The sequence below is a fragment of the Adiantum capillus-veneris genome, chromosome 23 (genome assembly GCF_014529385.1).
Source record: "Adiantum capillus-veneris isolate H3 chromosome 23, ASM1452938v2, whole genome shotgun sequence".
Lineage (NCBI taxonomy): Eukaryota > Viridiplantae > Streptophyta > Polypodiopsida > Polypodiales > Pteridaceae > Adiantum > Adiantum capillus-veneris.
In genome coordinates, this window is record NC_140953.1 from 27,764,711 (window position 1) to 27,788,672 (window position 23,962).

A 23,962-nucleotide genomic window follows, 5' to 3' on the forward strand; every position below is an offset into this window, starting at 1 on the left:
CTCGACAATATCGTCACCTTCGTCCATCTGTATTTTGTCAAGTTGTTTCTTCAAAAACTCTATTCTGGCAGCGTTTCTTCCTCCAAACATAGCTTGCAGAGTGTTCCAAGCATCCTCAGAAGTTCTGCAAGATCTGATATGTGGTGTGATTGTCCTTTTTATGGTTAAGGCAATCACAACCATAGCCTGTGCATCTTTAGTATCCCATCTCTTTTGCTCTGGAGTGACTTGTGAGGGTCCTGCACCAACAGCTGCACCACGACCAGGCGTGGCAGGTGCAATGCTACCTGGACGAACTTCATCTCCAGATACATAATCCCACAATCCTTTACCAACCAAAAAATTTTTGGCCATAAAAGACCAAAGAGAATAGTTGGTACCATCCAATTTGTCTTCGGATGTAAACGCACCAAAAATCTCTTTCTCCGTAGATTGAGCCATACTGTAGATGCACACAAGAGAGCAAAAGAACCTCCAAGAGATTCACAAATCTCCTCTCCAATGCAAGCAAAACTCTACACAAAATCTCAGCACAAAGCTAAGACAAGCTGCTTCCCAAAAGAACTGTTTATCTGAAGAAAATCTGTCAAAAAGCACACCCTCTTGATCTAAACGCCTCCGAAAAGTAACTTCTGCTACGCTGCTCAGAACAAAATTCTGAGGGCTCGAACGGCTTCGAAAGGGGGGTAAAACCCCAGGTCACCTACTCAGAATACTCCCGGAACGTCGAGGATGCTCCCACGAGCAAATTTTCCGAAAACTGCCTGAAAACTGCGATTGCGCGCGCGGACGCGAAAACGCAAGTAGAGGCTCTGGAAATCACCTTGCTCTGATACCAATTGTTGAAGATGATAAAACATGAAATAGAAGGAAGACAGCAACTCAAAGTAGGAAGAAGATGGAGAAGGAGAAGACACAGAGCTTGTGTACGAGATCGAGAGAATGGTTATTCTCTTATCACTACAGGTACGCTGGAAAATGGACTATTTGTGCTAGATCGTTATGAAAAGCAGATTCAGGTATGTATTGAAAAAACAAAGACTCATGCCCTGCAGGATGCTGAGTTGTGGCATGCTAGATTTGGGCATGTTGGTTATGGCAGTTTGATGACTTTACACCTTGCTCTAATACCAATTGTTGAAGATGATGAAACAGGAAACAGAAGGAAGACAACAACTCAGAGTAGGAAGAAGATGGAGAAGGAGAAGAAATAGAGCTTGTGTACGAGATCTCTGTAGTCTCTCACTTTGTATTAGAATAATAGTGTATGTACAAACTCAGAGCTACAAAGCTTATATAAAACCCTAAGAGATAAGGTGTCCTTTCACACCGGATGTCCAGGGGGAAAAACCCAGTGGGAGAAAAGTGCCCCTGGTGAAGCGCGTATACACACTAACACTACTACATGTCTACAATTCTCCAAGGTTAGTTGGTGTCACAACAAGATTAGCAGAGTTAATATTTCACTCTGACTACTCTTGACTTGATTCATAATAGAGCTATATATCTTTTGTCTCTTGCCACCTTTTTTGGCGAGCTCTTCTCTCAAACACTTTGCAATCGCAGGTTCCTGAGGATGTTCACATTTCTTACAACTCTTTTTAACACTACCCAAAAAATGGTCCCTGATATAAGGTGCACCGCCTAATTTTGTTGTGAGATAAAATTTACAGTGCCACTCTATATATTGACCGCATATGTTGTGAACATAATCCCACTCTTTGCGAAGAGATTTTTTATTCTTTGGCTTGTTTGTACTACTTGTGCCAACATTTTGCTCCGTTGCTTTTAAATTAAAACTGAAGACAAAAGAACTAGATGTTCAATTTTTAAAACATTTTTCTTCTTTTCAATATATATTTAATTTTTTATTCACTAGGAAAGTTATCAAATCTGCATGATATGAGATTTGCAATGCATGCTAATCAATCCACATATCGATCACCTATGTTGTGATCAAACATACACATTGCAATGCACTCTCTACACGACATAATAAAAACAACAATGTTATGAATTTTTCAATGCAATTATAATTATGATGATTATTCATACATCCTCTTTGATTTGCAAACAATAAGAAACATCTAATTTCAAATGCTACAAAGAATAATCAACTTCTAAACTGAACCATGTGAGTTGTTTGCGAAAAACACACGAAAGTAATAAAATCTATGATTGGTAATTCCATACACTAATAATCTTTCATAATATAGAATGCACTCTCTGTATAAACCAATGCATTAAATAACACAAAGCTCTCTTTAATATAATCACACAATTGAGGACTAGTTGTACCTAGTCAAGGATTGTAACCCCCTTATGAAACCAATTCAATGTTTTTGGAATTAGGGTTGGAGAAGGAATCTCAAGGCACACAATAGAGAGTCTGTTACTTAGTGTGCAATGAAAAAATGGATAGCCCTAGAATACTGATTTCTGAGTCATTAACTGTATTCCATCATCTTCTGGCTGTAGCACATATCTGGTTGCTATCTTCTGCACATCCACTTCAAAAATAGGTACAATTGATGAATTAGTTCTAAGAAGTTCTTCTTTTGGATCCTCTCTGATTTATTCTACTATATTCAGTCCTTATGCCTGAAGTGCCTTGAAACCAAGTGGTATCACCTTTTTTGCATCCATTTGCATTCTCACTTCCTTATTTCCTCTTTTGATCACTATAGAGTCTACTCTCCATAGTTGATTTACTCTTCTGCTCTTAACCAAGCCTCACCAACATCATTGGATAAGAGCAAGTACACTCTTCCAACCAGAGAACCACAAAGTTGGCCACAAATTGCAGTCCCCCAACTGAGATTTGCAAATTCCTCAAAATTCCCAAAGGTTGAGCCCTCCATCTTTACCTAAAAAAGTGTTGTATCCCACTCCAAGAGATTCAGACATTTGCATGTCGATTCTAGAAGAATATTAACTCTTGAATTGCCATCCAAGAAAACTCCTAGAAAAAACACCTTTCCAATAGATACCCCCACTACTGGTACCTTGTAATCCACATCCATTGGTAGGACTTCACATGCTTTAATGTTGGGAAAATGCAGATACCAACCTCAACATCTATTTTATAGTAAATGCTATTGGAGCTGACAACAAAGCTTCATAAAATTCATCACCACTATCGTGCTCTTTCAATGCAGTCTTACTTTTATCTAATGTAATTCTCCCCTGATCAACCAAGGATATTGCAGCAAACTCCCATTCTTCAGATAACATATTCCCACCTTGGGACTCTCATATTTCCTTGAGTGCTTCTGTTCTCACTTCTTTCTGCTCCTTCCAATTTACAGTGCCCTGATTTTCTTTCTCATGCACAATTTCCTTTCCTGGCTTTGATTTTGATCTTGAAACAACCATGACATCAGTGCACCCACTGCTTTCAAGAATATCCCAATTTGGATACATGGTGCACAATCACAGTTGTAATGCTTCCTCATTCCATGAGTATATTGACAATCTTGTACTATCTGAACAAAGTTTTGTTTCCCCTGATGGAACTGTACCCTGTCTTAAATCCATTCTTCCTCAATCCATTCCACCAGCACTACCAAATTAGCCTCACCTGGAGGTCTCTGTTGTTGGTGAGGTGGAGGTTGTTGATTCTGTTCCTGAGGCCTGTTAATATTGTTGTTATTGTTATTGTTGTACCTAATGATAGGAATGCTTCTATCATTTTTGTGTATACACCAAAATTCACAATCAGGACCATGTCTATGTCGTACTGCTCCATAGTAATTACATTGCAATTTATGCATATTATTTTGAACTCTTTTTTGGTATACCCGATTATTTTGGTTCTGAAACCTTCTTTGAGGTGCAGGTCCCTGATATCTTCTGTTAGCACCCTGAGGATCTACCACATTTACAGTTGTCTCCCTTATTTTTGAGTAATATACTCAGGTCTTCTTCCCCTAAAAGTGGGAGATTCTCTCTCTCGCGGCCGTCCACTCTCTCGACCACCCAATGACCAGATATACTCAGGTCTTCTTCCCCTAAAAGTGGGAGATGCTCTCTCTCCCGGCCATCCACTCTCTTGACCACCCAATGACCAGCTCATCTCTCCCCTTATCTCTCTCAGAACCGCGCAAAACACTTTCTCTAAGAACCACTTAGAACACTCTCTCTCTCTATCTACTTAACCAACCACCACCTACAAATAGTCATCGAGAGTGGGCGACCTTTCACCCTTGTGCATGCCACACAAAACTAATGACTTTTTCTTATGCAGCACCGCTATTCTGAGCTATGAGTGGCCTACGCATCACGCTTGCTACTGTCCGTCCTCCAAACAACTCCACACGCACACTTTGACGCATGGTCATATACCAACCACACACATATGTAAACTCACAGGCTTACATCTTTCTCTTTTTGTGCCAATCGTCTGAGTGTTTTTCTACCCCTTGCTAGGTGCATGACAACCAATAGGACAAACTCTCTTTGAATCTCTCTCTACATCGATTTTAAATCCCTCTCTCTCTCTCTCTCTCTCTCTCTCTCTCTCTCTCTCTCTCTCTCTCTCTCTCTCTCTCTGTGTGTGTGTGTGTGTGTGTGTGTGTGTGTGTGTGTGTGTGTGTGTAATGAAAGGCTTTGCTATAACAGCATCTCAGAACTGAAAAAACTGTCAAAACTTTGCGTTTTTGTTGCCGACTTGAAGGCAATGTCAGACAAAACTCGCAAGGGTGGAAAAGCCACACTCGCCATGGAGAATGATGCAAAATCTCCAAGGAATTTGGATGCTAATCCAACCACATCGTCTACAACAACGGAAGCAATGATCATGGCTTACTTGATCTCGTTACAAGAAACCGTCAACAAGCAAGGTGAAGAGTTGCGCGCACTTGCAATGGAGAATGGTACTTTAAGAGTTCTCGTTGTGGAGAATGAGCACCTCAAGAAGGTTCTTGAAATGCAAACAACACGCTTGATGCATCTTGAGAATGAAGTTCAAGACTGTAAACGCTCTCTTGTGGACATGAATGTAGTGAAAGAGCGCTTGAGCAAAGTTGAGAGTGATCATGTATTGAAAGAGGAAACGATAGATACAATACGACATGATGTATGTGAGATGAGAAATGCATCCAAATCATGGGCTGATATATGTAAGGATAATGTGGTTTCTACATCTCCTATCACGCAAGCCGTTGTCCAAGCAAAGAATGTAGAGAATGTGGACACTCAAGAATTGCAAGAACGACAAAAACGCTCAAAGAACATCGTCATTCGTGGAATCAAGGAGGAAAGCATGGAAACACCCCAATCTCTTGCGGTTGCTATTGAAGAGTTTTTTGCTACACACTTTGGCATGTCAGGAATCATGGCTTATGGTGCACATCGAGTTGGAAAACAAGGAGTCCCTCGCTCGGGAGAAAGACCTATTGTATGTACCATGGCTGATGAGGTAAAGAGAAAGATCATCCTTGACAATGGTTGGATCTACCTCAAAGGAACGGGTTGTAATGTATATGAGGATCGCACTCTTATGAAACAAAATGTACGTCGCAAAGCATACGAAGAAAGAAGCAAGAAGGTTAAGGTATCATCTCAAGAAGAAAAGTCACTTGAGGAGGATGCAAGTCCACCCAACAAATAGGGACACATGATCTATGAGACCAACTCACGCTTGCGAATAAGCTTTTGGAATTGTAACGGGTATCCATGGAATGCGGGAATTGGCATTGATGAGCTTACCAATGACTCCGATGTGATACTTCTTGTCGAAACATGGGAGCATGATGCGCAACGAATTCTTGGATTTGACAAATACGATGTACATTCTTTGATGTGGGCCAAAAATGCAAAGCAACGAAGAGGCCAAGGAGGCGTAGCATGTATGACCAAAAAGGGTTTGAAAGATGTTTCCATTGTCAAAGAAGATAAGTATAAACGCTACTTATGGCTGAAAATCAGCCCACCAAATGGTCAAGTCATGTTTGTGGCCGGCTGCTACATTCCTCACTATGACTCCAACTTTTATGCTCGCTTGAATATGGATAGAGATCAGCCCTTTGTTGAACTAGAGGAAGACATTGCTCATTACAAGGATCAAGGTGAAGTCATTGTTTTTGGAGACATGAATGCTCGCACAAATATGTTACAACACGACACACAACAAGTCGACATGCCGCATGTATCAAGAAGAGTGGATGACTCATACATGTATAATCGAAGTTCTAATGATGCAAAAGAAGTGGATCACTATGGAAAGTCACTTCTACATATGTGCAATAGTACCGGAATGCTCATTGCAAATGGTGTATCTCTATGGCAAGGCACCAATGACTTTACATGTAGAAGCACAATGGTGCTAGCGTGATTGACTATATGTTGTTCTCAGAAGCCACTCTAGAATGCATACAAAGCTTTACACTTGGTGAATGGAATCCGGAATCGGATCATAAGATGTTATGTATTGACCTCAAGTGTGGTAAACGGCCCGAGCATGTAGCCTCCAATCATGATGTGAATCATTTGTACCTACGTCTAGACTTCAAACGAGCACTTATATATGCTGATATGGTGGACCAAATGTTAAGCATGATAGAGCATCAAGGGAGCCCAACATTAGAATGCAAGTGGAAAGTTTTCAAAGAAGTAATTTTCTCTTGTGCGAAGGAATGCTTTTCGGTGAAACACATGTCTTGCAAAAGGTCTAAGAAGGGTAGCACCAAGAAGAAATGGTTTGACATGGAATGTAGTCAAGCCCGAAAACACTTGCTAAGATTGGATGCAATCAAAGACAAGGAAGTTTACTTGGAATGTTCACACACATACAAAGCACTAGTTCAAAAGAAGAGGAGAAGGTGGGAAGTCGAAAAACAACTTCTTTTAGCACAAGAGAAAGCACATGCATGTGGCAAGTTTTGGCAAAATCTAAAAGGCAAGCGCGTTGAGAGCTTTGGTGACTTGACTCTTGAGGATATGTATATGCATTGTAAGAACCTCTATGAGCAACCCAATGTTGATAAGATGGAGGGTTGTAGCTCCCTTCCATTTATGTCTCCCTTCTTTACCATTGAAGATGTATGCCGCGCGCTTGAGAAACTTGCTACTCGCAAGGCAGGTGACCTTCAAGGTGTCAAGGCTGAAATGATTAAATGGACAAGCAAGAAAACACGATATTGGATATGCGATATGTTTAACCTTGCACTTCAGTATGGCATGCCTCATGATTGGAGTGCAAATTGGATCAAACCTTTGCACAAAGGAGGAGATGTAAAAAATGTGAACAACTATCGCACTATAATGGTTGGTTCTTTGATGGCAAAGTTATTTGGATGTATCATGGAGATGAAGATAAGTGAATGGGCTGAAAAGAATGGCAAACGTGCGCTTGGCCAAGCAGGTTTTTGAAAGCATCATAGCACTATTGATCACCTTGTCACTCTTCGAGTTCTTATGGAAGCGTCTCGATTGAAAGGAAAAAAGTTGTACTGTTGCTTTGTGGATTTCAAGAAAGCTTTTGACATGGTACCGCGAGGAAATCTTTGGCAACGTATGCAAAGCCTTCAAGTGCCGAGAGAATTTATGCATGCAGTCTTTCGCATCTACCAAAAAGTGATATGTCGATTACGTATGGGAGATGGAATTTCAGAATTTTTTGCAAGCACTATTGGTGTCAAACAAGGATGCCCACTTTCCCCAACCCTCTTTGGGCTACTCATTGATGAATTGGAATACATGGTTCTTGATTTTATGCAGCAAGAAGGCATAGAAGAGGTTAAGATTGGAAATGCGGTGATCATGCTTTTGCTTTATGCCGATGATGTAGTGCTCTTGGCACATACCTTAGAAGATGCACAAAAGCTTATGAGTGTCTTGGAACGCTTTTGCCTACATAGCGGGCTGATCGTGAATGGATCCAAAACCAAGGTTATGCTTGTAAAGACCCTCAATGACGAAAATCCATGCATTGTATACAACAATGAGAAACTTGAAGTGGTAGATCACTTCAAGTACCTTGGCCTTGAGGTTCCATCCAATCATAAATGGAAGGATTGTGCAATGCGTCACTTGGAAGCCGGAAAGAGGGCTTATTATGCATTTGAGAACATGTGCAATGCAGGAGAGATCAAGTGTTGGGCTCTCAAAAAGTACCTCTTTGACACATTGGTGACACCGGTGCTTCTTTATGGAGTGGAGGTGTGGGGTGGAAGCATCGGGAAGTCTACTTGGAAAGAGTTTGAGAATGTCCAAAAGCGTTTTCTCACCAACTTTCTCCAAGTCAAGACACAAACACCCTACATGCTCTTACTTCTTGAGTCCGGATCGCTTCCCATTGAGGTCTTGGGCATGGAAAGGGTTGTGGAGTACATGCGTAAGACACAACGTAGCCCTTTGCATCGACTTCCTAGAATCGCATATGAAGCAAGTCAAAAGGTTCAAAAGACATACAAGAGCAAAATACTAAGTTCGGGGTGGATGCTTGATATCAAGAAATGGTTTGGAAGATGGGATGCATGTCACTTGGTCAAGGATGTGTCGATCGACTCCCAAGTTAATGAGGCCTTCTTACAACGCCAATGTATCATGGCTTGGGAGAAATCCGGAGGTTCTCGCTTCAGCCATTACACCACACACGTTGCCCCAAACTACAAATCTCTCTTCTTCTCGGAACGAGGTAACCGAACCCATTCCTACATCCTTGAGCCCACCCCGTTGAGTGCGATCCGCACCATTGCCTCCATTCGTCTTAGCTCCCATTCTCTACGCTGCGAGACAGGACGTTGGGGCACTGGCGAGGAGTGTCATCGACTTTGCACCTTATGCCCTCGTCAAGTGCGAGAGAGTGAGTACCACACACTACTTGAGTGCTCAGCTTTTGACCACATTAGGTCCTCTTTTCCCCATATATTCAGCCATGAGCTCTCTCTACATACCTTCCTCTCCCAACCACGATGTGGACTCTCTATTGCGACGCTCATTTCAGCCATTTTTGAGCATCGAGAGTCACTTATGAACTCCACTCACACCACGTGACATGTTCATTTGGTCCCATAGGTCATATTTGACCTCCCAGGACGATAATAGAACTATCTATCTCTCTCTCTCTCTCTCTCTCTCTCTCTCTCTCTCAATTTTTGTGCTTGTATACAGTACTCCTTCTGCATTGGTTATGGCTACAAAATATTTGGAGGTAGAAAGCAAGGGTGATGATGAGCAAGATTGAAATATATAGAGCCGGATGCTAATAAGAGTGAGAAGAGAGCAAGGCCCAACAACCACTGTGCTAAGTTTCTTCAAGCTTTTCACGTATACAGATGCCTATGTCTATGTGATGATGACATTGGAGGGCTTGGGCGCATTTGGACACGGCTCTCACCCCCAGTGTTCTTCCTTTTCTTTGGCAAGCTAGTTAATAGTTCTATTTTGACCCGAGCTACCCTGGAGAAAATAGCAGAAGCAGTAGGCAAATATTTGTTAGATCTGGTCTACCTCAAACTCGTCATTTTTGGCTCTCCATGGGCAAAGGCGGCTTGTTTGATGCATAATGGCCAAAGAAAAACCATCAAGATTGATACAACTTAAGTATTTGGAGGCCATTCTCATCCAAGAGGAGGGTTTCCTTGACTTGAATGCTCGCTCTGGCATGCTAGTCAATAGCATTGCCAAGGAAAAAATGCTGGTGTAAGAGGCTATAAGTGAAAAGGGCCCTCTTTCCTCTCAGCCATAAACGACAACAGAGAGAGTGAATCTAGGTTTCCCAAATTGAGGGTGACCGGTTGTAATTTCAAATCTCATGTCTCTTGTTCTTAAACGACTTGAGCTCAACACCCGTTTTCACCATCCTCAAGACGATTCCAATTCAGTTTCCTATGATGTCATTTTGGTTTTGATAAAGAAAGGGGCATTATTTGTCCCAAGTTTATGGGCTGCACCCTCGCTTGTGAAAGTATACCTTGTATATATATTGAAACTATCCCACACTCTCTTTCTCTATCTCTTTCTTGCATGCTTGAGTAATGGACTCACAATCATTGTATCTCCTCACGCTCATAACCAACACTAAGATTTGTAGCTAGCAACAACGGTTGTGGATCACTAGAAAGGCTCAAGTTGCTAGGAGTGATTGAACGTCTCTACGAGCTTCAACTCTTGAGAATCAAGTATTGTCATAACGGGTTAAATCACCTCCTTCAATCTCATAACTACTCAACAAAGATATATGTTTGATAAGGATCACACCTCCTCTACTTCAAAGAGACTGGCCAAGCTCCCTACTCCTCTGCACTCTTCAAACCGTCTTTTCTTTAAGCATTGAGGAGAGTGCAATTGATCGCCAAGGCTCCTACCATTTTAGTCCAAGTATGTAGCACTCAAATCTAGCAAACATAGGTCTAAATTTATATTGATAACACCTAATATTGTGACTCTCATAACAATATTTTGTTCTTACATTTATGACATGCTCAATGAGGTCCGCATCTCACTAAGGCCTACCACTAAGGAGATAAAAAGTTGAGCTATCAAAATGACTATACCAATATCATTGTCCTATTTTGATAGGGTCAAATCTTCCTATCTTCTATCCCAACTTTGTATCAATTTTATCATTATCAGATTTTAAAATGTTAATATGTGGTTGGTTTGTTTTTAATGCTTTTTCTTTGAGTAATATTTTTGAAGACAACGATAAACTACATTGCTACATTTCAAAAAACCTCAAGGTATGAATTGTTTTAATGCGTGATAAGTAACTCTCTCTCTCTGTCTCTCTCTCTCTCTCTCTCTCTCTCTCTCTCTCTCTCTCTCTCTCTCTCTCTCTCTCTCTCTCTCTCTCTCTCTCTCTCTCTCTCTCTCTCTCTCTCTCGCTCGATCTAAATATCTCGAGATATGAATGCAATATCATTTAATTCACTACCAAAGTGCTTATTCCACCTCTTTTCTTACCTTAGAATCTCCAAATGTTTCCACCCTTCACATCTTCTTATGTGACAAGCCTCCAGTTTCATATAGGTTCAACAAATTAATGTTTTTTATAGTTAATTAGTGATCCCTTTTGCAGATATTCTCATACCCAAGCAACTTTACAATAAGCAAGAGTATCATCAGATACTTTTAGGCGACATATCCCTTTCACTTATTTTGATTGTGCTACAAATTGTAAATTCATTCTTCTCCCATGTTATGGCATTGTACTTACATCCATTGAAATCTACACTGAGAACACTTCTCATACAATTACTCGCATGAGCTCAGTTTATTTGGGATCCTCGTGAACCTTTTTTACACACTTCAACATTCCAAGCTACTTCAATTTGGTATCAGGTATACGTTTGTTTTTTTTTAATGTCTTGTCTAGTCCATCAATCACATGCACACAAATTCGCCAATTTAGGCAGTGTGTCAATGCTCATCCTGATGTAGATTTTCCAATTTAGGTAGCACCAGTTCTCTGTGCAAATTCGCCACTTTAGGCAGCACAACAATAAACTATGGATTCATGATTTTTAAACAATCCCAAATGCAGGTTCACTGGTTTGGGCAGTATTAGTGCAGATTTTCTGATCTAGGTACCACGTCTTATTGGTCTAGATTCGTCGATTTAGGCAACACCCATCACAAAATCATGTTGCAATGGCTAGCCACCACTGTAGCTTGTATGATTTTGTTACCCGGATACACAAAATGAAGGATATTTGGATTTGGATTTGTCATGGGTATATGTTGGCAGATAATTGGATTTGCATTTGTAATGGGTATATGTTGGTAGATATTTGGATTTGAATTTGAAATGGGTATATGTTGGCAGCTAGTTGGATTTGAATTTGGATTTGGTATATGATTATTTACTGTCGCGGCAGTATTTATGGAATCGAACTTCAGATTGATCAAAATTGATTAGGATGAGTGTGACCAATGATATCCTGAATCATCAAGGTATGACATATAGTGCTTATCCTAGTGGTATGGGACACTAGAATAAATAGTATATGGATGACAATAGGCATAAGCAATGTTGTTTAATTTAATAAGTTTTTTCAACACTATTTTTTACCAATATAGTGTGCAGATTCTTATCTTTGCAAATGAGGACAATTGCTTTCCAAGGGAGAGGTACATAATGGAATTTTTAATTTACTATTCAATGCAGTTGACATGTGGAAGTAGCTATCCAAGCTATGGACTATGACATGAGATATATATTTTATGTATGTTTTATTATTCAAGTGCTCGTATATGAGTTTTGGTCGTTTATGACCGGCCGGCCAATTTGTACTCACTTTGACTATTCAAGAAATCTATAAAGTAAATACAGGCAAGAGGGAAATGGTCACTTGTCAGGACAATGGTAGGACCAGATACGACCAAGGGCCAGGACGGACATGTTGTCAAGGGGGTCCCTATATTTAGAAGGCCAAGGGCCTATATAGGGCATGGCTGGGCGGTGATGAGCATGTTCCAGTTCCCTTGCCCTTTCACTGGTATCAGAGCTCAGGGGAGGAGAGCTATGGAGGAGGGGGGAAGATGTCTTTGCATGGCCTTGTGCATCTCTCTCTCTCTCTCTCTCTCTCTCTCTCTCTCTCTCTCTCTCTCTCTCTCTCTCCCCCCCCCCCCCCCCCCCCCCTTGAAGAAGGAGGAACAGATAAGGGCACGCTTTCATGGTTTGCATAGCAAAGAAGAGGATGAAGAAGAGGGTCATGGAGTTCTTGGCATGCTTCATGAGAAGGAGAAGCTTGGCGTGTGCAGTGCCCCTTGCCAGTCGACCGAATAAGACGACGATGCGCTGCGTGTGTAGACCCCCTTGCGGCGAGAGGGGTGATTTTTTTGGCATGGTGAAATGCAGCGAGGAGTGGCTCAATCAGAGTGCGAGGCCAGGGGGTGAAGTTCACGTCACAGTGGCCAGCTCGGGAGGCTTCAGAATGTCATCTTTCTGTCTCTCTCTCTTGCGCCCTCGACGGCCTGCTCGCCATCACTGTACAGGGGATAAATTTTTTTCATATATATATATATATATTGTGTGGTGTTGTCACCCTGACCGCCCACGATGGCAGAGCCATTGACTACCAAGATTAAGGAGGGGTGCCCATGGTCGGCCCCCATCCTCTCCTTCCATGCTTCACCGCGACTGTCAAGGCACAATATTGTTGAATTTTGCAACCTTAGCAACATCAAAACACATTCACTAATATGCAGCACTTGAGTCTTGTGCAATCATGCAAGATGAACAAGGACTACATGCATCGCAAGGCTTCATAGTTAGTGATGGTCAATCACAATCTTCATCAAGCACGGCAAGGTTGTTTGGTATATGGGAGATGCCTCATGGTGCATCCAATAGCATTTCAAGAGATCAAACATATCTGCCCAGTGGAATACACCGTGAACACCTCGACGTTAATGGACAAGCAAGGGTATTGTCATTACAGATGTTTAGGGTGTCACTTTTGTACTACATGTTTTCAGTGCGACGCTCAAGTTGAGTTTTTGATAATCTTAAACTCACATCAGCTGGAGTCTAGAGGAGTCTAGAGACAGCAAACAGCATGGCTGTTCATACGAGCTAGGCATCTCACTTGTGGGGATCTCTTGCTCTCTCTATAACACTACGAGTGTCTATGGTACTATAGTTTCGGGATAAGACCCAGCGGGTGTTTACTAAATCACCCCATAAGCTTTGATGATCACAGTTTGATCTATCCCAGTTTTACTTTCAAGGAAAGCAGTCCGCAATCTACTAAGGGATAGTGGAAAAATTCAACTTTCACGTTGATTCCCATCATTTTTATATACGGTTCACTATGTTGGTTACCATTACCTACTAGTTGAGTAGTTTCTGCAAAGGGTCTTACCAAGGGGTTGACTACATAGATTCTACCCAATGGGTTTGGATTGCGAAGGCAACACCCAGGGTTTCCCGTGCAATGTTGCTTGTTTTTTCACAGGTGGGAGACGTACTCCTGTGCATTTGAATACGGGTAACTGAACTTTCCGTTCAATCCTCAAGGCCATGCCAAGGGCATGTCGAAAGAAGTATTTTGGGCCGTAGTGTCCAAAGTACATTATGCTATTATGAATCCACTTGTAAAATTCGATTTGGCACATGTTGTCATATGGGATACAACATGGTCTAGGAACTCAAGGAGTTCGGTTTAGCCAGTGTGGAGCAATGAATGAGAGTCCCTCTCACTCTTGTCGTAGAGTGTTTAGAGTTATCTCCACACAAAAGTACATCTTGTACTTGCAGGATGTTCTTTCTATTTCAGACATCCCTCGTTGAGACATATTCCACATGTGGAGAGTGTGAGTCTCTGGGACTGACACTGGCACCCACTACTGCAAATATGTGTCACGACCAAGTCCCTAAGTGCTGGTCACATCTTTTTTCTAGACCATTTTTAGCACGACATATCAGGAGCAATTTCATGGCCAAAAATTGTCGGATACTTCGAATGAATTGTTCAGGTACAAGTAACGCTAAACAAAATTATTAATCATTGTTTATACATATAGCACGACTCTAAGTTTTTAATGAAAAAGTTTCATTGTTTGTACCTAAAAGTGATCAATGTTTCACCTCCTATTATGGTTCAGACGTTTCAGCAAGGCTTGCAAAAGATTGCAATTGAAATTATTTAGTTTCTGTTCAGAACTATTTACATTCCTTTTTAAGGTGTTCTAGACGCATCACATTTGCCATAATTATTGGCAAGAATCACTATGGATATACATGTTCGAATCTGTCTTTTGCTAAATACATTCACACTAAGTGTTATGGGCCCTAGTGTTTAGCAAAGGCTGATTGGAATGGCATGCATATTCCTCAAGTTGTTGCTTATGAAGAATTTTGCACTCTATCTGCAGTATCTCTATGAGATTACTTTTGGGTCTACTAATCACCAATAGAGGTCATGTCTCGGTTTGGGTGTTTGTGGATTTTTCAAGTTAACCACGATGGTCATTCCGGACATTGTTGCTTCCTCAACAATGGTACACGATATAGTAATTCCCATTTACCAGTCATCTGGGAAGACTGTCTGTAAACTGTGAGGGAAGATACACCTCAGTACTGGCAGTTATCCAAGGAGATAGGCCGATTACCAAGTGTAATCTTGTGCTGAAGGATATGAAAAGTGTGTACGTTAGCACCAAGCGATCCAATCAGTAAGCATTCATTGCTCTACTTGGAGTTTGCTTACCATAAGTTAAAGCATGCATTAGGCAAAATTTGGACTCGCAAAGGGGCCCTTTAAGGAGTTTGCCTTTACCTCTCTCTACCAAAACGGGCGCATGGATAAATTTTTGCAAACAAACTCCAAAGTTGGCGGAGGTTTGACAGTTAGAATGTCCTCTTCAAGCTCTATCTATTGATATATAGCACGCCATGAGATTCCTCATATTTTAGAATATTATTTTTTTGATTCACTTAGATTCCGACAGAGTTGTCACATCATAGGTAAATTAAAAAAAAATCTTCTAAAATATGAGGAATCTCATGGCGTGGTATATATCAGTAGATAGAGCTTGAAGAGGACATTCTAACTGTCAAACCTCCGCCAACTTTGGAGTTTGTTTGCGACTAGGTGTAGTCTCTTCATGTATAAATCAAGTTCTCAACCTTGAACACTAGTTACGGTGGGGTTGTTTACTATTGAAATTGGAAAACAAGTCAAGGACTTAAACTTGGCTGATGAGTTATGTTAGCAAGCTGCTTTCATGGAAAGTGAAAAGAGGTACTCTTTTTGGTACATCTTAGTTGTGATAAACTCGTTTATCATCTTCATGAGCGTTCTAAATGGAGTCTACACACTATGTTTGGATAGGAACCGGTACCATCAGATGATTGCAAAGGGACAACAATGTAGAAATCAAGATGTTACTCTTGGTTTCATTGAACATCCTACTGAACCGGGTTCCGCTCAAATGAACCGTTGGATCCATAAGGCATGTCACGGTAGAAAACATTAGTGTTCTTATGAAGATACCATCACTTGTGTTCTCACAGACGAAAACGCTTCTCCAATGGGGGAGTAATGTCAGGACAATGGTAGGATCAGGTACAGCCAAGGGCCAGGACGGACATGTAGTCAAGGGGGTCCCTATATTTAGAAGGCCAAGGGCCTATATAGGGCATGGCTGGGTGGTGATGAGCATGTTCCAGGCCCCTTGCTCTTTCATCACTCTTGCACGGGAGGAGATTGCACCCAGTGCTTGTGTATTTCTTCTCATCTCTCTTTCCTCCTCTCTCTCGGTGTGCCAGTGTAGCACTCCGCTCTAGGAGGTGCACCTGCACGATTTCTCATATTCTCTCTTGTGCTCTCTTCTCTCGATGTGCACGTATATCTCGATCATCTGTGTGTGCACAACGATTTAGGTATGCCATTTTATTGTTTTATGCGCTGTAGTATGTTTTTTTACGTATTTTGGAGGGTCGCCACATTCTCTATTTGTAGCACTATCCCTCTCTCTCTCTCTCTCTCTCTCTCTCTCTCTCTCTCTCTCTCTCTCTCTCTCTCTCTCTCTCTCTCTCTCTCTCTCTCTCTCTCTCTCCTCATAATAATCAATATCTAATTCTCCTAAATGATTCTCTCATGTTAAACTGATCATTTAATATGGGGAAGTGCCAGGGGAGAAAAAGCTAGAATATTGGTTAAGCTAGCAGACCGGCCACAGTAGGGATCCAAAGGAGGGAAAATACAAAGGGGGGGCCATCTGCAAAAGAGCCATGTGAAACAATGGACTAAAAAGACCCTAAGGTTCAGCGCATTAAGACTTCCAAAATGCTAAGGTTCCAAAATTCAAAGGTTGTGTCCAAAGGTCAACCCTAGGGGAAATTGGAGGCTTTGTGTGTGACCAAAAAGTCTTTTCAAATCCCTACATAGGAGGGGGCGAGCCTTGGGAGTAGGGGATGAGAGAGAAAGTCACACACACACAAGATCCCTTTACACAAAGGGAATGAGGGACACATGTCAGCTCCCTAGGCCAGATGCCCACAAGGTGTACCCAATTCCTATTGGATGGCCTTGGAGGTGGACCAATGAGAATTAGGCTAGAGTAAATCTAGTTTAATTAATTTAAAAACACTTAATAAAAGAAACAATGAGAATTAAGTCCTCTAGAAGACTATTGGACAGTCTCCCAAGGGGTCCAATGAGCATTCAACAGCCCAATGGCTTGCCTGATTCCTATTGGCCATGAGGCAAAGGGGTCCAATGAGCATTCAACAACCCAATGGCTTGCCTGATTCCTATTGGCCAAGAGGAAAGGGGTCCAATGAGAGTTTAATTGAATTATTAATTAACCTAAAGCTCTCAAAAAAGGGGAAAGGGGGACACATGTCAGAAGGCTATCACTTATGGTGCTTAATAGTCATTGTATTGACTTGGGGAGGGCCAAGGAGGGTTAAGCAAGAGCAAATAGCAAGAGGGCTCGCCCAAGAGAGAGAGAGAGAGAGAGAGAGAGAGAGAGAGAGAGAGAGAGAGGGGGGGCTGATTTTTGCAAGGCATTATCACACACACACTCACACAATCTCATGTGTGAAGAAAGAGAAGACTATCTCTTCCCAAGCTTTAATGGAGAGCTCATCACCTACTCCAAGCTTGTGAGATAGAAGCCTACATCGAGACACTCTTGGCATGTGGATGCAAATCCAACCAAGAGCGAAGATTCAATGCATGTTCATCTCCTCTACCAAGATAATTACTAAGCTAAGCTATGCTAATATGAGTGATTATGTGAGGAGATGTACATCTTTCTCGTAAGATACTCCTTCTTCCTCTCAATCTACTCTCATACCCTGCTAGCTCTCACCATCTTCGAAGGTGTGTGAGGTCTTGGGTCTGAGAACGGGGATATTTAATGTTGTGTTTGCTAAGTGTTTTGTTTAGTGCATGAAGCTTTCATCTTCATTTCACTAGCTAGTCTTGAAGGAACATAAAGAATTGTATTGTACAATGTCTCTCTTGATGGGAGAAACCATAATACAAAGCCTTTTGGAGGGGGGACCGGCTCCATGCAAATCCGGTCCTCAATTGTTGTCAATAGCTTAATTTCTCTCTCTTTTGAAAGTATTGTATATGCTATCTAACTAGGTGTTATGCTTTTTGTTGCTCTCTCCACCCAAGCACTCTTGTAATTCTCATTAGGAATCTATTCTAATGAAATTCCCACTATGTTCATGCTAATTTCCGCTACACACAAGTTATTAGGCCATTAAATGTTACATTGGTATCAGAGCACAAGGTTTCCCTTTTCTTGCTCAAGAAGGGAGGTCCTCAAGCTAGCTATAAATGGTTGGTATTATTAATTGCATGTGAGTAAGTAGAATAGGGATTTTTCAGCCTTGCAGTGCGCGTGCCTTCGTGCAGTTAATGGGGCATCACCGTCGAGAGCTATGGTGTTAATAGTGGAGTCCTACGGGGCTTGCCTATGGCTTAACCACTATCGAGCTATTAGAAGCTTGACAAGAGCTGGTGCTGTTTTGGTTTTGAACCTCTTCTATTCCTTGCAATTAATGGTATTCAAGCCACGGGTACAGTAGCTTGAGTGCTTTTTCTAAAGGGGTAAAGAGGAGTAGCAACTAGGGCTTGAAGTGCCAAAGTACACCTAAAAAGTTTACACCTACAAGTTGTTAGAATGGTTGACAATAGTAAAGAGAGTGAAATTAATGTTGATAACTTTGATTTTTCTCATGAGCAAGCTACTAATGATGCTTCAATGCTTGTTAACTATCTTGTTTCTAGGCTTCAACAAGCCATGGGCAATACATCTCTCCAAAGTAAAGTGCAACGGCAGCTCCGTGTTCACGGGATTCTCCAAGCTCATCACCATGACGAGAGAACACCTAGGAAGCCTCCATGTGAGACTACCAAAAGAGGTCTCTCTCCAATTCAGGAAGAAGAAGAGAATCCGTACGAAGGGCTCAAGAATTTACTTCTTGATGATGCATCTCCTTCCCAAAGAAGAACTCAAGAGCCTCCACCGAAGGAACGAGAAATAAGTGAGTCTCCCGCCACCTCGGCGGAGATGGCTCCACAAAGACGGCGGGCTAAACGCTCTCCATAACCACCAAAGCGGAGAAGACCATCACACTCTTCTCCACGCCATAATTCAAAGAGGGGTGATAAAAACCAAGAGAAGAAAAAGGCGAGAAAGAGGACACCCTCTTCTCCATCTTCTTCATCCTCTTCCTCCTATGAAAGTGATGGTGAAGACAACAAAGATCAAGACAAAAAAAAGGCAAGAAAGAGGTCACCCTCTTCTCCACCTTCTTCAAATTCTTCACCTTCTGAAGAAAGTGATGGTGCAACCTTTGAACCATCAAAAAGAAGAGGCCATAGGAAATCCTATGCCGCATGGAAGAGTTCGTCCAAGTTGAAGAAATTCAAAGAGGGAGGGAAGAGCATCTCTTTCCTTACCTATGATGGTACCTTTGGTGCTACGAACAAAGTCTTGGACTTTATCCAACAGTTCGATGCGGCGTTTGGAGATGAGGGCTTCACGGAGTCCTCTAAGCTATGCCATGTAGCTATGCACTTTCAAAAGTCCGCCAGGCAATGGTGGTCTAGCCTAGGAGCCAACGGTGAAGCTCCACGAACATGGAAAACTTTAAGAGCTTCCATTATGAAGCAGTTTTTGGCCACCGATGCCAAAGACAAAGTACTCACCAAATGGCGAATCTTAAAGCTCTCTCCCTATGAATCCATCCACAAATATGTAGACAAGTTTTGGGACCTACAACTCAAAGCCACTGCCTTCAAAAAGTTGGATTTTGGAGAGCAAAAGAAACAATTTTGTGTGGGCTTAACCAAAGAAATGGCAGAGTATGTCAACTCCCAAAGGCCACGTACCATATCGGCGGTAATACACCATACTATGGTGGCCTCTCGAATCAATTTCCAAACGGGGGCTAAAAGAAATAATAAGCCCACGAAAAACAAGGGTTTCAATGAGCCTAAGGGGAAGGACAATGTCCAAAAGTCTCCTAAGGGCAACTCCAACAAAGCTAAAGAGAAGGGAGTTTACAAAGGTAAGAACAAACTCTCTCCTGAAGAGCTTGAGCGTTATCGCAAGGATAACCGGTGCTTCAAGTGCGGCGAACAAGGGCATGCGTACCACGCTTGTCCCCAAAAGAACAACCGCTAAGATCCTCCAAGAGCTTCCTTGGTTGAAATCCAAGAGGAGGAGACTCACCAAACTCACCACAAAGGATCTCCTCTATGCCATGCTTGGGGAAAGGTAGGAGAACATGTGCTTTTATTCTCTTTGGCCCTGGTTCTACTCACAATTTTATATCTATAGAGTTGGCCACCAAGCTAGGCATACAAGCCTATGAGATGGGAGATGTCCCTGCAGACAGTGCCTTCAAGGAGCAAGAAGCTTCAGTCACTCCCTTAATTGAGAAATTGAGGCTTCATGTTCAAAGCTATGTGGACAAAGAGGACTTCTTTATCTCTCCTCTCAAGCATGAGGATGTAATCCTAGGGGAACCATGGTTTGACCACCTGGCTGCCAATGTTAAATTTCCTGAAAGGAGAATCTCCTTTAAGTTTAGGGAAAAAGACATGTATATAGATGCTAAGGAAATGGGTAACACTATCCCCATTGTACATACACCAGCTTTCAACAAGTCAATAAAGAGCTCTATTTCCGTGCACATGATTTTTGTTAAAGATTCTCAAAATGAACCTAATGCTTTAGCAAAAGAAAATAAAAGCAACCAAAAGGAATTAGAGTTATCCAATTTTCTCAAGGGGTGTCAAGATGTTTTTATTGACGACATCCCTTGTGAGCTACCTCCTAAACGAGGTAATGATCACCATGCAATTGAACTTCTTCCAGGAAGTTCACCGCCTAATAAACCTCCTTATAGAGTTTCTCAAGCTCAACAAGAGGAGATTATGCAGCAAGTGCATGAGTTAGTTGAGAAGGGCATGGTTAGGCCTAGCTCATCTCCATTTTTCTCACATGTGCTATTAGTGCAAAAGAAAGACGGCACATATCGTATGTGTGTCGACTATAGAGCACTAAATAGGATCACTATCAAGAATAGGTTTCCCGTTCCACGGGTAGAAGACCTATTTGATAACCTACAATGATCGACCTACTTCAGTAGGATTGACCTAAAAAGTGGCTATCATCAAATAAGGATAGTTGATCAAGACATTGTAAAGACCGCATTTCGCACCACATTTGGTCTTTACGAATACTTTGTCATGCCTTTTGGCTTGACCAATGCACCTGCCACATTCAACCGCTTGATGGAGAACCTGTTCACGCCTCATCAAACCTTCACTGGAGTGTTCTTTGATGATATTATCATCTACTCTAATTCATTAGACGAACACAAGCAACACCTCCAGGTAATATTTCAAGTTTTAAGAGAGAATAAACTTTATGTTAATCGAAAGAAAAGTGAATTTTTCAAGCAAGAGATTCAGTATTTAGGTCACATTATCTCTCAAGATGGCATCCAAATGGATCCATCAAAGTTAGAAGTAATAAAAGGATGGCCTAAACCAAGGAATCTTCATGAACTAAGAAGCTTTATAGGTATGTGTGCATACTATAGACGCTTCATAGAAAAGTTCTCACAAATTGCGGGACCATTACATGACCTAACAAAGAAAAGCGTTAGGTATACATGGTCTACTAAGGAGAACAATGCTTTCGAAAAGCTTATCTCTCAACCTGTGCTTACACTACCGGATCTCTCAAAACCATTTGAGGTCCAATGTGATGCTTGTGGTGATTGCCTTGGAGCTGTTTTGCTCGAAGAAGGGCACGCCATAGGCTATGAGAGTCAAAGGCTCGACCCTGTTGAGCAAGCTCTAGGCATATACGAAAAGGAACTCCTTGCAGTTCTACATGCCTTAGACTCATGGAAGCACTATTTATTGGGGACTCCTTTCATTCTGCGAACGGATCACCAAAGTCTTAAGTACTTCATGACGCAGACCAAGCTCTCCGACAAGCAAATGAGGTGGGCAAATTTCCTTTCTCAATTTCATTTTCATATTGCTCACATTGCTAGAAAGCATAATCAAGTAGCTAATGCACTCTCAAGACGACCGAGAGTGAATGCGGTTTCCATAGCCACTCACAATGATCTATCTTCAATGATAGATGAGACGCTATTGATCCCGATTTTAGAGATGTGATTTCAGCCCTTGCATTAGGGAAGAAAGAAGAACCATTTACTTTACAAGATGGTTATCTTCTCTATGGAAATAGACTATGCGTTACTAACTCACTACGTGAGAAAGTAATGTATGAATCTCATGCTCCACCGTATGCGGGGCATAGAGGGATTCACTCTACCTTAAAGGGAATTGAAACATATTTTTATTGGCCTACCATGAAAGTGAACATACAAGAGTATGTTTCTAAATGTGTGGTATGCCAAAAGACAAAATTTGATAGAGGGAAGCAACTTGGATTGATTCAACCCTTGACAATCTGTAATTCACCATGGGAGAGCATATCCATGGATTTTATCTTTGGATTGCCTAAGTCTATCCATGGGAATACGGGAATATGGACAATAGTAGACAGGTTCAGTAAACAAGCTCATTTTATACCTGTCAAAAAGACTATCAAAGCCCATCAAATGGCAACCCTCTTCATTTCACAAATTTTCAAGTACCATGGCTTGCCAATGTCTATAGTGTCGGATAGAGATTCTAGAATGACCAGTAATTTCTGGAAGGGTCTCTTTGGGAATTTAGGAACAAGGCTAAACTTCTCTTCGGCCTATCATCCACAAACGGATGGCCAAAGTGAAATAGCTAACCTAACAATTCTCGATCTACTAAAGGCCTATGTAACGGAAGTAGATCAAAGATCCCAATGGGAGAAGTACTTACCCTTAGTGGAGTATGCTTACAATAACACTATACATACTTCCACAGGAAAAGCACCTTTCGAGGTAATTGAGGGGAGATCAAAAAGTCCCATGCTACTTAAGGTACATGGGAAGATCTTCGCTGCAGATGAGTATAGCCGAGACCTACAAGAATCTTTTCAAAAGATTAAGGATGTTATCTCTATCTCATAGCAAAGGCAAAAGGGTGCTGCTGACAAGCACAGAACAGCCCAAGCCTTTGAAGAAAATGATTGGGTCTTATTAAAGTTTCCCAAGGCTCGATTAAGGCACACGACGGGCAAGAATCCTACGGGCCACCAAAAGTACTATGCTAAACTAGCAAAAAGGTACTATGGTCCCTTCCAGATTCTTAGGCCAATCAATGAGATGGCCTATCAACTCAAGTTGCCCAATCATTGGCTCATACACAATGCTTTCCATGTGAGCCTATTAAAGCCTTACAAAGGAGAGCCACCTCAAGAACCAACTATTGAAGACCCACCGCAGATCGAGGACCAAGAGGAGGTGCTGCAGCCCGAGTCCATTCTCCGACATGAAGACAAGGTACTAAGAGGCGGTAAGACTATCCGACGATATCTTATTAAGTTTAAGAATTATCCTTTTGAAGATGCTATATGCATGCAAGGCATACAATTAAATGATAACCTAAACCTTGTCAATGCTTACAATGCTTCCCAAGAGTAAGCAAATGTACAAAATGTTAAAAATGAACAAAGTTTTTTTTTGTCTTATAAGACTCTCTTTTTCTTTATTGTGCACAAAAATTAAGTAGTATGCATGCTTAGATCAAGTTTGTGGAGACGACGTCTCCCAAACAACAAGTAGAGCTTGTCACTCTACTATGGAAGACTGATAGGACTCATGTGCAGACATGTTTGCGGCAGCCTCAGGCTCTCAAGCACCAAATCGACTAGTCATCCATTGTGGAATGATGTCGTAGGGTAACATAGGGATCCTCTACCCGCTAAGAAAAGGACTCATGAATATGCTTTATCTTCTCTACACCAGAGTGGAGGACGACTATGATTTCAAGAGAGAGGTTATATCATAATAATCAATATCTAATTCTCCTAAATGATTTTCTCATGTTAAACTGATCATTTAATATGGGGAAGTGCC

At 41.6% G+C, this 23,962-nt stretch overlaps 1 protein-coding gene across 1 annotated transcript in view; it reads left to right on the forward strand.

Annotated features, from left to right (window-relative positions):
• Positions 1 to 11,175, forward strand: part of LOC147427557 (uncharacterized) — a 76,850-nt gene extending 65,675 nt beyond the window's left edge. Inside the window, exon 3 of the mRNA XM_086496347.1 lies at positions 11,024 to 11,175. Within this exon, the coding sequence (XP_086352473.1) occupies positions 11,024 to 11,054 (31 nt within the window). The 3' untranslated portion in view covers positions 11,055 to 11,175. The remainder of the gene's footprint in view (positions 1 to 11,023) is intronic.
• Positions 11,176 to 23,962: the final 12,787 nt, after the last annotated feature.